This window comes from Belonocnema kinseyi, chromosome 1, assembly GCF_010883055.1.
Source record: "Belonocnema kinseyi isolate 2016_QV_RU_SX_M_011 chromosome 1, B_treatae_v1, whole genome shotgun sequence".
Lineage (NCBI taxonomy): Eukaryota > Metazoa > Arthropoda > Insecta > Hymenoptera > Cynipidae > Belonocnema > Belonocnema kinseyi.
The window spans coordinates 142165000-142180036 of NC_046657.1; the positions used below are offsets into that span (position 1 = coordinate 142165000).

The following is a 15037-nucleotide window of genomic DNA, read 5'->3' on the forward strand; positions in this document are numbered from 1 at the left end:
CTTACAAAATTAAGCCTTTTTGGTCGAAAGTTCAACTTTTTTGTTCAATAATCGTCTTTTTGAAAACAAAATTTGTCCTGTTGGACTAAAAATTTATCTTTTCCTAGAAAAATGAATGATTTTTTAAATTACAAATTCTAGTTTTTGGTTGAAAATGTAATTATTTTATCGAAAATTCAACTATTCAGTAAAAAATTCAACTCTATTGTTAAAAAGTCATTTCTTTTGTTAAAAATTAATTTTTACTTGTTGAAATTTAATTCTTTTATTTTAAAAATCTACTCTAACAATTAAATTAAATGAAATTATTTCCTTCCTTTTGGTCTAAAATTCAATTGTTTTGTTCAATAATCGTCGTTTTGAAAAGAAAAGTTCTCCTTTTGCACTAAAAAATGATCTTTTCCTAGAAAAATGAATGATTTTTTATTTAAAATTATAGTATTTGGTTGAAAATATATTTATTTTATTGAAAATTCAACTATTTGGTAAAAAATTTCACTATTTTGCTAAAAAGTAATTTTCTTTTGTTACAAATTATTTTTTTGTTGCTGAAATTTAATTATTTTATTTAAAAAATCTACTGAAATATTTCCTTAAAAATTCATCTTTTTTGGTCGAAAATTCAAATTATTATTTTTTTCAATAATCGTTTTTTTGGATAGAAAATTCCTAATTCTTTTTAAATGAGAAGTTTACTATCATATTTGTGGTCCAGAATTCATCTGTTTGGGTTAAAAAATATTAATATTTTATTAAAAATTAATGATTTTGTGGAAAATTCAACTTTTTATTAAAAAAGTTATCTTTTTCGTTAAAAATTAATTTTTTCTTGAAAGTTAATTCTTCTCAAGTTGAAATTAAGATCAACTTAAAGATAATACTTTCAATTTAAAAGTTTTATTATTTGGTTCAAAATTTCAGTAATCCGTTGAAAATTCATTTATTCATTAAGTGAAAAAAGAGAAAAAGAGAATAGGTAAAAGAAAGATAAATAAATAGGAGTTTTGATAATTAAAAAAAAAAACTGGAAAAGCCTTGAAAAAATTCGAATTCATTGAATTCAGAAGATTTTAAGGAAGTTGATGCACACTCCTCTTAATTAATTTTTTTTAGCGCATTTTTATATTTTTCAGCAACGTGCCGGAGTCAGAGGACGTAGAAATTTACTACATCGACGTATTTACTGGGCAATTTTTAACGAAAAATAATTGCCCACGTATTGGAAGACTGTCTATGTATCCTATGGAATGTTATAATTCTCTGAGCGCAGCAACTGCAGTCGAGGTTTGTCTCTTATCAATTAATTGCATTTTATTGTGAATAAAATTGGGATTTAACAAAAATTGCAAAAGTGTAAGAGTCACTTTTTTAAATTAAAAGATCACTTTTCCACCATTAAATTCAGGTCTAGAGTTTTTTCTGAATTCTTTTGAAATCTTTGAGAGTATTTTAAAAACCTGGAATTCCCCTTGGATTTTTTTAAAACCTTGAATACCTGGAAATCTTGAATTTTTCATGGGAAGCTTGAATTTGAATTAGTTTTCTTTTTTTGCTCTTAAAACATTAATTTTGTCGAAATGCCGAGAGTATTTTAAATCTTTTTGTCTATCCTGAAAAAAACATTTCAGAGAATAGTTTGCTTCTGAAACGTTTTTTATTTATCAGGATATAATTTATCTTTTTTTCATTACAAAATGATAAAAGTGATTTAAAGACATTTTTGGTAGACTACCAATTATTTTATAGATTGCCACATTTTTTTGTTGCATTCAAATTACAAATTTAAAAAAATATTAGTTGAAAATTTCAATGTTAATGCAATCTTTTTTTTCATAATTAGAATTTTTAAACGATTTAATAAGGTTTAAAAAAATTTCAGAAGATTAACAAAAATTTCACAAAGATTTTAAATAATTCAATGATTTCAACGAATACAAAAGATTTTACAAACAAAGATTTAAGAAAGAGTTCATAAATATTTCAAAAATTTTAAGGATTTTAAAGATTAAAAGAAGCGTGATTTAAAAGTTTTTACACAAATTTCCCAAAGATTGTGGGGATTTTATTAGGACTTAAAAACCCCGAAAGATTTCGAGGATTTTAAAGTTTTCAAAACATTTTTTTGAAACGTATCAAAAGATTTCACAAAAGTTTCAAAATTATATTAAAAATTCATGAAGATTTTTATAGAATACGAGAATTTCAAAGATTTCAACAAAATTTCAATTATTTTTTTTTTTTTGAGATTTCACAAAGATTTTACAAATTTCTATGATTTTAAGCGAGTACAAAAGATTTCAAAATATTTCACAAAGATTGGAGACAATTTTTAAGGATTTAAACAAATTTCAAGAATATGAAAATTTCAACAAGGAACATATACACAAAAATGTACACCAAATTTCAAAGATTTCAAAAAATTACAAAGATTTTAAACGATTAAAAATTTTTCTGGAGGTTTTCATTAGATATTTTCATAAGATTTTAAATATTCCAAAGATTTCGAATGAATTAAAAAGATTTGAGAAAGATTGCACAAATTTTTTTAATGAATTTTATATCGAAAATTCGAAAATTTTAAAAGATTAAAATTTTGTTTAGAAGATTTTAAAAGATGAAATAATATTTCAAATATTCGAGTGATTGCAATCGATTAAAAAAGATTTCACCAAAATTTTAAAGATTTTACAAAAGTTGTACAAAAATTCCACAAGATTTCAAAATTTTTTGAAAATATCTCACAAAATTTTCTATATATTTAAATTATTTCACAAAGTTTTCCAAATATTTTTAATATTTTCAAAATAATTTAAATATTTCAAATGATATTAAAAAATTTCAAAATGTTCACAAAGATTGAGAAAGATTTCAAAATAATTTGAATGTTTCAAATGATTGCACAAAAATTCCACAATATTTCACAAAGATTGTAAATTTTGCAAAAACTTTGAAGATTTAAAAATAATGTGAGGATTTCTAAAGATTTTACAAGAATTTCAAAAAGTTTTCAAAGTATTTCACAAGATATTTGAAAGATTTCACACACATTAGAAAAATTTTATTAAAAATTTCCCAAGATTTCAAAAATTTCAAAAATATTTCACAAGATTTTACATATATTTCAATGATTTCACAAAATTTTAAAATTATCTTGAATATTTCACAGTAATTTCAAAGATTCCACAAAAATTACACTAGATTTCACACAAGTTTCCAAATATTTCAAAGGATTTGAAATATTTCTAAAAAAGTTAGAAGATTTTGAAAAGCTTTCAATGATTTTACAAAGTTTTCCAAATACTGTAAAAATTTTGTTTGTTGAAAATTTAACTTTTCGGTTAAAAATTTAACTTTTAGATTGAAAATTTAACTTTTTAGTTGAAAATACAACTTTTTTGTTGAAAAATATCTTTTTTTTGGTAGAAAATTAATCTTGTTTGTTGAAAATTCATCCATTTTGTAGACAATTCATATAGTTTGTTAAAAAGTCGTATTTTTTAAAAATAAAATTGTACTTTAAGGTTGAAAATTAAATTTTTGATTAAAAATACATTTTTTTGGTTAAAAAGTCGACTTTTTAAGTAGAAAATTTATATTGTTTGTGTTTGTGTCTAGAAAATTCGTATTTTTTATTTAAAAATTCAACAATTTATTTAAAAATTTAACTATTTTATTAAAAACTTATGTATTTTGTTCAAAATTCGTCTTTTTGGCAGAAAATCAAAATAATTGTTAATGTTTTTAAATGTTATTCATATATTTGTATTTTTGGCTGAAAAATTCAAAAAATTGATAGAAAATTTAACTATTGTGTTGAAAATTGATGTATTTTATTGAAGATTCGTTTTTCTGGCAAAAAATAAATTTTTTTTTGAAGATGAAACCGTTTTATTAAAATTTATTCTGTTTCATCTAAAAATTGTACTACTTAGTGAAAAAAATCGTTCTTTATTGAAAACTCAATTATTTTGTAGAAAATTCTTATATTTTTGTGACAAGGCATCTTTTTGGGTAGAAAATTAATATTGGATGATAAAAATTGAACTATTTGGTAGAAAATGCATATTTTTTGTTAAAAAGTCGTGTTTTTTTTAATAGAAAATTGTACTTTAAGGTTGAAAATTTAACTTTTTGATTGAAAATATTTCGATTGAAAATACATTTATTTTTCTTAAAAAGTCGTCTTTTTAAGTATCAAATTAATTTTTTTTTGTCAATTTAACTTTTTGGTTAAAAATACAACTTACTATTTTGTAGAAAATTCTTATATTTTTCTCACAAGGCGTAGAAAATTAATATTGTTTGATGAAAATTTACCCTTTGGTTGAAAAATAACATATTGGGTAGAAAATTCATATATTTTGTTAAAAAGTCGCCTTTTTGGTTAGAAAATTAATCTTGTTTTTTAAAATTCAACGATTTAATAGGAAATTCATATTTTTGGTTAAAAAGTCTTCTTTTTAGTTATGAAATTTAAATTTTCGGTTAAAAATACAACTGTTTGATTAAAAATGCATCTTTGTATGATGAAAATTCAACAATTTGGTTAAAAATTCAACTCTTTTGTTAAAAATCTAATTATTTTCGGAAAACTCAATCAATGCTCTTAAAAATTCATCCTTTTGAAATTAAAATTAATCTTTCATGGCAGAAAAGTCGTATTTTAGGAAGAAAATTAATCTTGTTTGTTGAAAATTTAACTTTTTGGTTAAAAATTCATATTATTTGTTAAAAAGTCGCCTTTTTGGATATAAAACTTAACTTTTAGGTGAAAAATGAAAAATTTTAGCTGAAAATACAACTTATTTGTTATAATTAGTCTTTTTGGGTAGAAAATTAATTTTGTTTGTTGAAAATTTAACTTTGATGTTGAAAAATAAACTATTTTGTAGATAATTAATATATTTTGAAGTCATCTTTTTGGGCAGAAAATTTATTTTGTTTGATAAAAATTTAACTATTTGGTAGAAAGTTAATATATTTTGTTAAAAAATCGTCTTTTTGGAAAAAAATTTATATTTTAGTTTAAAATATTAACTTTTAAATTAAAAATTCAACTATTTGGTTAAAAAGTCGTCTTTTTTTATAGAAAATTTAACTTTTTGGTTGAAAAATAAATTGTTCGGTAGAAAATTGATATATTTTGTTAAAAAGTCGCCTTTTTGGTTAGAAAATTAGTTTTGCTAAAATTCAACAATTTGATGCAAAATTCATATCTTTTGTTAAAAAGTCTTCTTTTCATGCAGGAAATTTAACTTTTTCTTTGAAAATAAAATTATTTAGTAGAAAATTAATATATTTTGATAAATAGTTGTCTTTTTGGGCAAAAACAGAATCTTGTTTTTTTTGCTCTTTTTTTTTGAAAATTCAACTATTTGGTTCAAAATTCATATATTTTGTTAAAGAAAAGTGGTATTTTATTGTAGAAAATTAATCTTGTTCATTAAAAATTCGTGTCTTACTAGAAAGTTGTTCTATTTGGTTGTCAATGTAACTGTTTGGTTAAAAATTCATTTTTTACTTTAAAAGTTTCTTTTTATGTTGAAAATTCATCTCTTTGGGTAGAAAATCTTTTTTGTTGGAAAGTTCAAATATTTTTTTCAAAACACAATATATGTTGGATTCATTTCTTAGGAATTCAAAAACCTTCAAAAAAGGTACCGTGGCGGAACCAAAAAGATTAGTTTTCTACAAAAAATGTAATTTAAAAAAAAAACGTTAATTTTTATCCAAATAGCTCAGTTTTTATCCAAAAAGATTAGTCGTCTACAAAAAAATGATTTTTCAACACAATGCATGAATTCGCTACGTAATTCATATTAATTTTTAATTAAAAAAAAAACGAATTTTCTAAAAAACAGTTTAATTTTGTACCAAATATTGGAATTTTTCACCGAAACGTTAATTTAGAATTAATTAGTTGAATTTTTAATAAAATAGTTCAATTTTCAGTTCCAAAATTAATTTCCAACGACAAAAATAATGAATTTTTCACTGAAACCCAAAAAAGATGATTTTTCTACAAAGAAGGTTAATTTTCTACCAGTAAAGATGAATTTTCTATAAAATACATACATTTTAACCAAATAGTTGAATTTTCTAAAAAAAGAAACAACGAATTTTCTTAAAATTACATAAATTTTCAATTCAATAGTTTAAAGAATGGAAGTGATATTGGTCCAAATTTTATTCGATTAATTTTTAGATTATGTTTTTTTGATTCTAAAAATTTTTATTAATTATTTGACTTTCAAATTAAAATGTATTAGTTTTTAACCAAATTGGGAATAGTTAAATTTGTATTGAGAATTAATTTTCAATAAGAAAATCTATTTTCTACAAAACATTTTAATTTCCTACCAAATGGTTGAATTTTATACGAGATTCTTTAATTTTGAAGACCAAAGTCGAATTTTAAGATAAAAAATTAAATTTTTATCTCGAGAATATTAATTTTCAGCCAAAAATTTAATTTACAACCAATCAGTGATATTTTCAATAAAATAGTTCAATTTTTAGTTAAAAAATTAATTTCCAATAACAACAAGAACAAAAAACAATGGTTTTTTAACTAAAATTATGAATCCTCAACCAAAAAAAAAAAACTTTTAGGAAAGTAGTTCAACATTTAACCAAGGAGTTGAATTTTTAACCTAAAATGTTTTAAATGTTTCTTTTTGTATTGAAAATTCATCTTTTTGCGTAGACAATCTTTTTTATTTAAAAATTAAAATATATTTTTGAAAGTGCAGTATATTTTGGTTTGAAATCTTAGGAATTTAAATTGTTTTGTATTGCATTCAAAATGTTGCCTCTATTAATTTTATTTGAATGGATTTATAATCGTAAAAATTCGGTAACTGGCTAGGTGCCGCCAGGCCTTCAAAAAAAGTATCCTGGCGGCACCAAAAAAATTTATTTGGCTATGAAAAAAGGTAATTTTTAACAAAATACGTAAGTTTTTTACAAAATAAGTACATTTCTGACGAAATAGGTCATTTTTGAATCAAAAAGATTTATTTCCTACAAAAAAAAAAGATTTTTCTACAAAATGCAAAATTCGCAACATAATAATTGAATTTTCAACTAAAAAGGGATCAATTTCTAACCAAATTGTTGAGTTTTTGACTCAATGAAATTTAAGTTTTAACAAAAAATGGAGTAGTGAAGGTTTAATTTAGGGGAATTAATTTTCAATCGAAAAAAACAAATGAATTTTCTACAAAACAGTTTGATTTTGTACCAAATTGTTAAATTTCATGTCAAATTGTGGAAATTTTCAAGCTAAAAGTCGAATTTTACAGTAAAAAAATAAAGAATTTTGCGCCCTAGAATATGAATTTTCAGCCAAAAAGTTAAGTTACAATCAATCAGTTGAAGTTTTAATAAAATAGTTCAGTTTTTTCAGTTAAAAAATTATTTTTCAAGAAAAATAACAATGAATTTTTAACTGAAATTATGAATCTCCCCCCCCCCCCCAAGAACTTTTAGGGAAGTAGTTCAACTTTGAACCAAAGAGTTGAATTTTTAACCTGAAGTGTTTTAAATGTTGTTTCTTTTTGTGTAAAAAATTCATCTTCTTGAGTAGAAAATCTTTTTTGCTTGAAAATTAAAATATTTTTTTGAAAATGCAATATATTTCGGCTTGAAATCATAGGAAATTAAAGAGATTCGTATTGAATTTATAATGTGATCTATAATAATTTTGTTTAAAAGTATTTATAATCGTTAACATTTGGTAACATTTGGCTTGGTGTCGCCAGAACTTCTAAAAAAGTATCCTGGTGGCACCAAAAAGAATAATTTTCTACCGAAAAGATAATTTTTAACAAAATACGTACATCATAGACCAAATAGATTAATTTTTAACCAAAAAGAGTAATTTTCTACGAAAAAAAAACACGATTTTTCAACAAAATAAATGAATTCAATAGAATAAAAACAACTAATTTTCTGCAAAACAGTTTGATTTTGTACCAAATTGTTGAATTTTATGCCAAATTGTTACATTTTTTAGCTAAAAGGCCAATCCTACTATAAAAAATGGAATTTTTGCCGCGAAAATATGAATTTGAAGCCAAAAAGTTAATGTACAGCCAAACAGTTGCATTTTTCATAAAATAATTAAGTTTTAAGTTGAAAAATTATTTTTCAAGAAAAAAAATTTAGTTCGAACTAAAATTATAAACCCTCAACCAAAAAATCATACTTTTAGGAAAGTAGCTTAACTTATTACCAAAGAGTTGAATTTTTAATCTGAAATGTTTAAATTGTTGTTTCCTTTTGTATACAAAAATCATCTTTTTGAGTAAAAAATATTTTTTGTTTATAAATGCAATATATTTCGGCTTGAAGTCTTAGGAATTTAAAGAGTTTCTTATTGAATTCAATGTGTTATCTCCGATAATTTTAATTCAACAGATTTATCATCGTTAAAACTTGGTATCTGGTTTGGTGCCGCCAGGCCTTCAAAAAAAGTACCCTGGTGGCGCCAATCCTTGACCCCACCGCTGTTTATTTTATAAGTAATAAATAAATATTCATAATTTTATTAATTTTTGTGTGGTTGAAGGTAGTACAAAGGATGGCAAATAATCTTGAAGTGGCAGCGAGACAATGCACATATTTAAACGGAAGAGCAGCTCGTTTGCGATCCGCTTTAGAACTGATGCACATGGTCAGACCCTTTGACAATGCCACAATTCTGGATTTGGCTCGGTTTTACATGCTGCACCAAATGGACTTAGCAAAATTAGTTGATGTTTTGAATCGAATACAGGAGGTATATAATCCAAAAATCATATAATATTTCCGGATTTCAAGTTCTATCGGGATTTTCCAGTTCAATTGTTAATTTTCAATATTTTCTTTGTCCAGGGTTCAGAGCTTTCCTCGAGAGGACCAGCTTGCAGTATTTTAAGAATGTTACAAGATTACGAAAATCACATGAACGTCGTGCGAGAAGTATGTACAAATATTTACAATATTTCCTTGATATTAATAGAAATATTTGCAATATTTTTTCCGTACAATAATGCAAATATTTACAATATTTTTTACACAATAATTCAAACAATTGCAATATTTTTTGCACAAAAATTCAAATATTTACAATATTTCGTAAAAAATAATACAAATATTGACAATATTTCGTAAACATTAATACAAATATTTACAATATTTCGTAAAAAACAATACAAATATTTACAATATTTCGTAAACAATAATACAAATATTTGCAATATTTTTTCCACACAATAATACAACTATTTACAATATTTCGTAAAAAATAATGTAAATATTAAAATTGTTTCGTAAACATTAATGCAAATATTTACAATATTTCGCAAAAAATAATGCAAATATTTACAATATTTCGTAAACATTAATGCAAATATTTACAATATTTTTTACAACAAAATTAAAATATTTACAATATTTTTTGCAAAAAAATGAAAATATTTACAATATTTTTTACAAAAAAATGCACATATTTACAATATTTCGTAAACAATAATACAAATATTTGCAATATTTTTTCCACACAATAAGACAAATATTATAAATATTTCGTAAACATTAATGCAAATATTTACAATATTTCGTAAAAAATAATGCAAATATTTACAATTTCGAAAACATTAATGCAAATATTAAAAATATTTCGTTAACATTAATGCAAATATCTACAATATTTTGTAAAAAATAATCCAAATACTTACAATATTTCGTAAACATTAATGCAAATATTTAAAATATTTTTTACAAAAAATGCAAATATTTACAATATTTCGTAAACAATAATGCAAATATTTACAATGTTTTGTAAAAAAAATCCAAATATTTACAATATTTCGTAAACATAAATGCAAATATTTACAATATTTCCTAAACAATAATACAAATATTTTAAATATTTTTTCCACGCAATAATGCAAATATTTACAATATTTCGTAAAAAATAATGCAAATATTTACAATATTTCGTAAAAAAATAATGCAAATATTTACAATATCTTTTACACAAAAATGCAAATATTAAAAATATTTCGTAAACATTAATGCAAATATTTACAATATTTCCTAAACAATAATACAAATATTTTTAATATTTTTCCACGCAATAATGCAAATATTTACAATATTTCGTAAACAATAATACAAATATTTTAAATATTTTTTCCACGCAATAATGCAAATATTTACAATATTTCGTAAACAATAATACAAATATTTGCAATATTTTTTCCACACAATAAGGCAAATATTAAAAATATTTCGTAAACATTAATGCAAATATTTAAAATATTTTTTACAAAAAATGCAAATATTTACAATATTTCGTAAACAATAATGCAAATATTTACAATATTTTTTACACAAAAATGCAAATATTTACAATATTTCCTAAACAATAATAAATATATTTTAAATATTTTTTCCACGCAATAATGCAAATATTTACAATATTTCGTAAAAAATAATGCAAATATTTACAAAATTTCGTAAAAAAATAATGCAAATATTTACAATGTTTTGTAAAAAATAATCCAAATATTAAAAATATTTCGTAAACATTAATGCAAATATTTACAATATTTTTTACACAAAAATGCAAATATTTACAATAGTTCCTGAACAATAATACAAATATTTTTAATATTCTTTCCGCGCAATAATGCAAATATTAAAAATATTTCGTAAACATTGATGCAAATATTTACAATATTTTTTACACAAAAATGCAAATATTTACAATATTTCCTAAACAATAATACAAATATTTTTTCCACGCAATAATGCAAATATTTACAATATTTCGTAAACAATAATACAAATATTTGCAATATTTCGTAAAAAAATAATGCAAATATTAAAAATATTTCGTAAACATCAATGCAAATATTTACAATATTTTTTACACAAAAATGCAAATATTTACAATATTTCCTAAACAATAATACAAATATTTACAATATTTCGTAAAAAATAATGCAAATATTTACAATATTTCCTAAACAATAATACAAATATTTGCAATATTTTTTCCACACAATAAGGCAAATATTAAAAATATTTCGTAAACATTAATGCAAATATTTACAATATTTTTTACACAAAAATGCAAATATTTACAATATTTCCTAAACAATAATACAAATATTTTAATTATTTTTTCCACGCAATAATGCAAATGTTTACAATATTTCTTAAAAAATAATGCAAATATTTACAATATTTCGTAAAAAAATAATGCAATTATTTACAAAATTTTTTACACAAAAATGCAAATATTAAAAATATTTCGTAAGCATTAATGCAAATATTTACAATATTTTTTACACAAAAATGCAAATATTTACAATATTTCCTAAACAATAATACAAATATTTTGAATATTTTTTCCACGCAATAATGCAAATATTTACAATATTTCGTAAAAAATAATGCAAATATTTACACTATTTCCTAAACAATAATACAAATATTTGCAATATTTTTTCCACACAATAAGGCAAATATTAAAAATATTTCGTAAACATTAATGCAAATATTTACAATATTTTTTACACAAAAATGCAAATATTTACAATATTTCCTAAACAATAATACAAATATTTTAAATATTTTTTCCACGCAATAATGCAAATATTTACAATATTTCGTAAACAATAATACAAATATTTGCAATGTTTCGTCAAAAAATAATGCAAATATTAAAAATATTTCGTAAACATTAATGCAAATATTTACAATATTTTTTACAAAAAATTCAAATATTTACAATATTTCGTAAAAAATAATGCAAATATTTACAATGTTTTGTAAAAAATAATCCAAATATTTACAATATTTCGTAAACATTAATGAAAATATTTACAACATTTTTTACAAAAAAATGCACATATTTACAATATTTCGTAAACAATAATACAAATATTTGCAATATTTTTTCCACACAATAAGACAAATATTATAAATATTTCGTAAACATTAATGCAAATATTTACAATATTTCGTAAAAAATAATGCAAATATTTACAATTTCGAAAACATTAATGCAAATATTAAAAATATTTCGTAAACATTAATGCAAATATTTACAATATTTTGTAAAAAATAATCCAAATACTTACAATATTTCGTAAACATTAATGCAAATTTTTACAATATTTTTTACAAAAAATGCAAATATTTACAATATTTCGTAAACAATAATGCAAATATTTACAATGTTTTGTAAAAAATAATCCAAATATTAAAAATATTTCGGAAACATTAATTCAAATATTTACAATATTTTTTACACAAAAATGCTAATATTTACAATATTTCGTAAAATATCATGCAAATATTTACAATATTTTGTAAACATTAATGCAAATATTTACAATATTTCGTAAACATTAATGCAAATATTTACAATATTTTGTAAAAAATAATCCAAGTATTTACAATATTTCGTAAAAAATAATGCAAACATTTACAATATTTCATAAACAATAATACAAATATTTACCATATTTTTTCCACAGAATAATGCAAATATTTACAATATTTCGTCAAAAATAATCCAAATATTTACAATATTTCGTAAACATTAATGCAAATATTTACAATATTTCGTAAACATTAATGCAAATATTTACAATATTTCATAAACAATAATACAAATATTTACAGTATTTCGTAAAGATTAATGCAAATATTTACAATATTTCTACAAAAAAAAATGAAACTATTTACAATATTTTTTACAAAAAATTGAAAATATTTACAATACTTTTTCCATACAATAATGCAAATATTTACAATATTTCGTAAACAATAATAAAAATATTTACAATATTTCCTATTTAAGAAAATAAAGACCTAACTGCTTAAGGGCCGTACAAAACGCTTTTTCGTTAGAAAATTATTTTTCTTGTTTGAAAATTCAACTATTTGGTTAAAAATTTATATATTTTGTAGAAAATTAATTTTTTCTGGTAGAAAATTAACGTTCTTGATAGAAAAATCATCTTATTGGGTGAAAATTCTTCTATTTTTAAAAACCTTTATCTTTTTAGTTTGAAAATTCTTCTCTTTCTGTAGAAATTACATTTTTTTGGTTAAAAGTACAACTGGCTGGTTAAAAATTAATCTGTTTTACTAACAAATGAACTATTTTTCTATTTGCAGATTCATAATAATTTAGGTTGAAAACTCGTTTTTTTTTTGTTAAAAATTCATTTGTGTCGATCTTTGCTAGTTTCAAAATGGAACTAATTAGCGAAAATTTTTCATTGTACAAAAGTCAACAATTTAGTTAAAAGTTCACGTATTTTCTAGAAAATTCGTATTTTTTTATATAAAATTAATCTTCTTGGTTCAAAATTGACGTATTTGGTTACAAATGTATGTAACTTGCTTTGGAAAACCGCCTTTTTCGTAGAAAATTAATTTTTATGGTTAAAAATTCTACAATACGATTTAAAATTAATGTAATTTGTGGAAAATTTATCTTTTTTGAAAGAAAATTATTCTTTTGTGTTGGGAATTCATTTATTTGGTTAAAAATTTATAAAATATGTTAAAAACTTTCCTTTTTGTTAGAAAATTAAAATTTTTATTAAATTTTCAGCTATATTATGAAAAATTTATTCAATCTGTTGGAAATTCGCCTTTTGGATAGGAAATTACTATTTTTGTTCAAAACTTAACTATTTTATTAATAATTTATGTAATTTGTCTTAAAAATTCGCCTTTTTGGCAGAAAATTAATCTTGTTGGTTACAAATTCTATACTATCTGATAAAAAATTAATGTATTTGGTTGAAAATTTATCTTTTTGTTAGAAAATTCTTCTTGATTAAATTACACTATTTGATTCAAAATTTAGGTATTTTGTGGAAACTTCGCTTTTTCTGATAGAAAACTATTCTCCTTGATTAAAAATTTAAGTATTTGGTTAACAATTTATGTAATTTTCTTAAAATTAACCTTTTTCGCAGAAAATTATTCTTCTTGGTTAAAAATTTAACTGCTTGGTCAAAAATGTATTTAGTTTGTTAAAAATTCGTCTTTTTTCGTAGAACATTAGTCTTTTCGGTTAAGAATTATATTATTTGGTTAAAAATTGATGTAATTAGTTAAAAATTCCATAAATTCTACCAAAAAGGCAAATTTTCAATACAAAAATTTGCCTTTTTGGTAGAAAATTATTTTTTTTTAAATTCTACTGTTCAAAAATTAATGTAAATTGTTGAAAATTCGTCTTTTCTGTTAGAAAATTAATCTTTTTTGTTAAAAATTTAACTATTTGATTAATTATTTATTGAATTTGTGGTGAAAATTGGCCTTTTTGGTAGAAAATTAGTCTTGTCAACGTTTTTCTTTTTATCTTAAAAACCCGAATCTTTCTTTGAAAATTCATCTCTTTTGGGAAAAAATTAATGTTTTTTTGTTCGAAAATTCAACTATTTTGTTTTGAAAAAACTTTCAACCTGGCGTGAGGTAGTTTTTGAAAGGCTACTTAAACTTGATCTTTTTTGGTACAAAATTATTCTTCTGCGTTAAAAATAAAACTATTTGGTTCAAAATTTATTTAATATGTTAAAAATTGTCCTTTTCGATAGAAAATTAATATTTTTTGTTAAAAATTCAACTAATGATGGAAAATTGATTTAATTTGTTGAAAATTCGCCTTTTGGGTAACAAATTAATCTTTTTTGTTTCAAATTTAACTATTTTGCTAATAATTGATGTAATTCGCGTTGAAAATTTGCCTTTTTGTTAGAAAAGTAATTTTTTGTTTAAAATTTCTACTGTTTAAAAATTAATGTAATTTGTTGAAAATTCGTCTTTTTTGTTCGAAAATGAATCTTCTTTGTCGAAAATTGAACTATTTGGTCCAAATTCAAGTATATTGTTAAAAATGTGTATAATTTGTTGAAAATTCCCTTTTTTTGTAGAAAAATAATCTTTTTTGTTAAAAAATGAACTATTTTATTAAAAGTTAATGTAATTTGTTGAAAGTTTATTTTTCTGTTAGACT

General features: G+C 21.5%; 1 protein-coding gene across 1 annotated transcript in view; it reads left to right on the top strand.

Annotated features, from left to right (window-relative positions):
- Nucleotides 1-15037, top strand: part of LOC117174460 (F-box only protein 21-like) — a 54367-nt gene that overhangs the window by 24510 nt on the left and 14820 nt on the right. The window contains exons 4-6 of the mRNA XM_033363609.1: nucleotides 1134-1284; nucleotides 8573-8782; nucleotides 8878-8964. Coding sequence (XP_033219500.1) covers nucleotides 1134-1284; nucleotides 8573-8782; nucleotides 8878-8964 — 448 coding nt within the window. The remainder of the gene's footprint in view (nucleotides 1-1133; nucleotides 1285-8572; nucleotides 8783-8877; nucleotides 8965-15037) is intronic.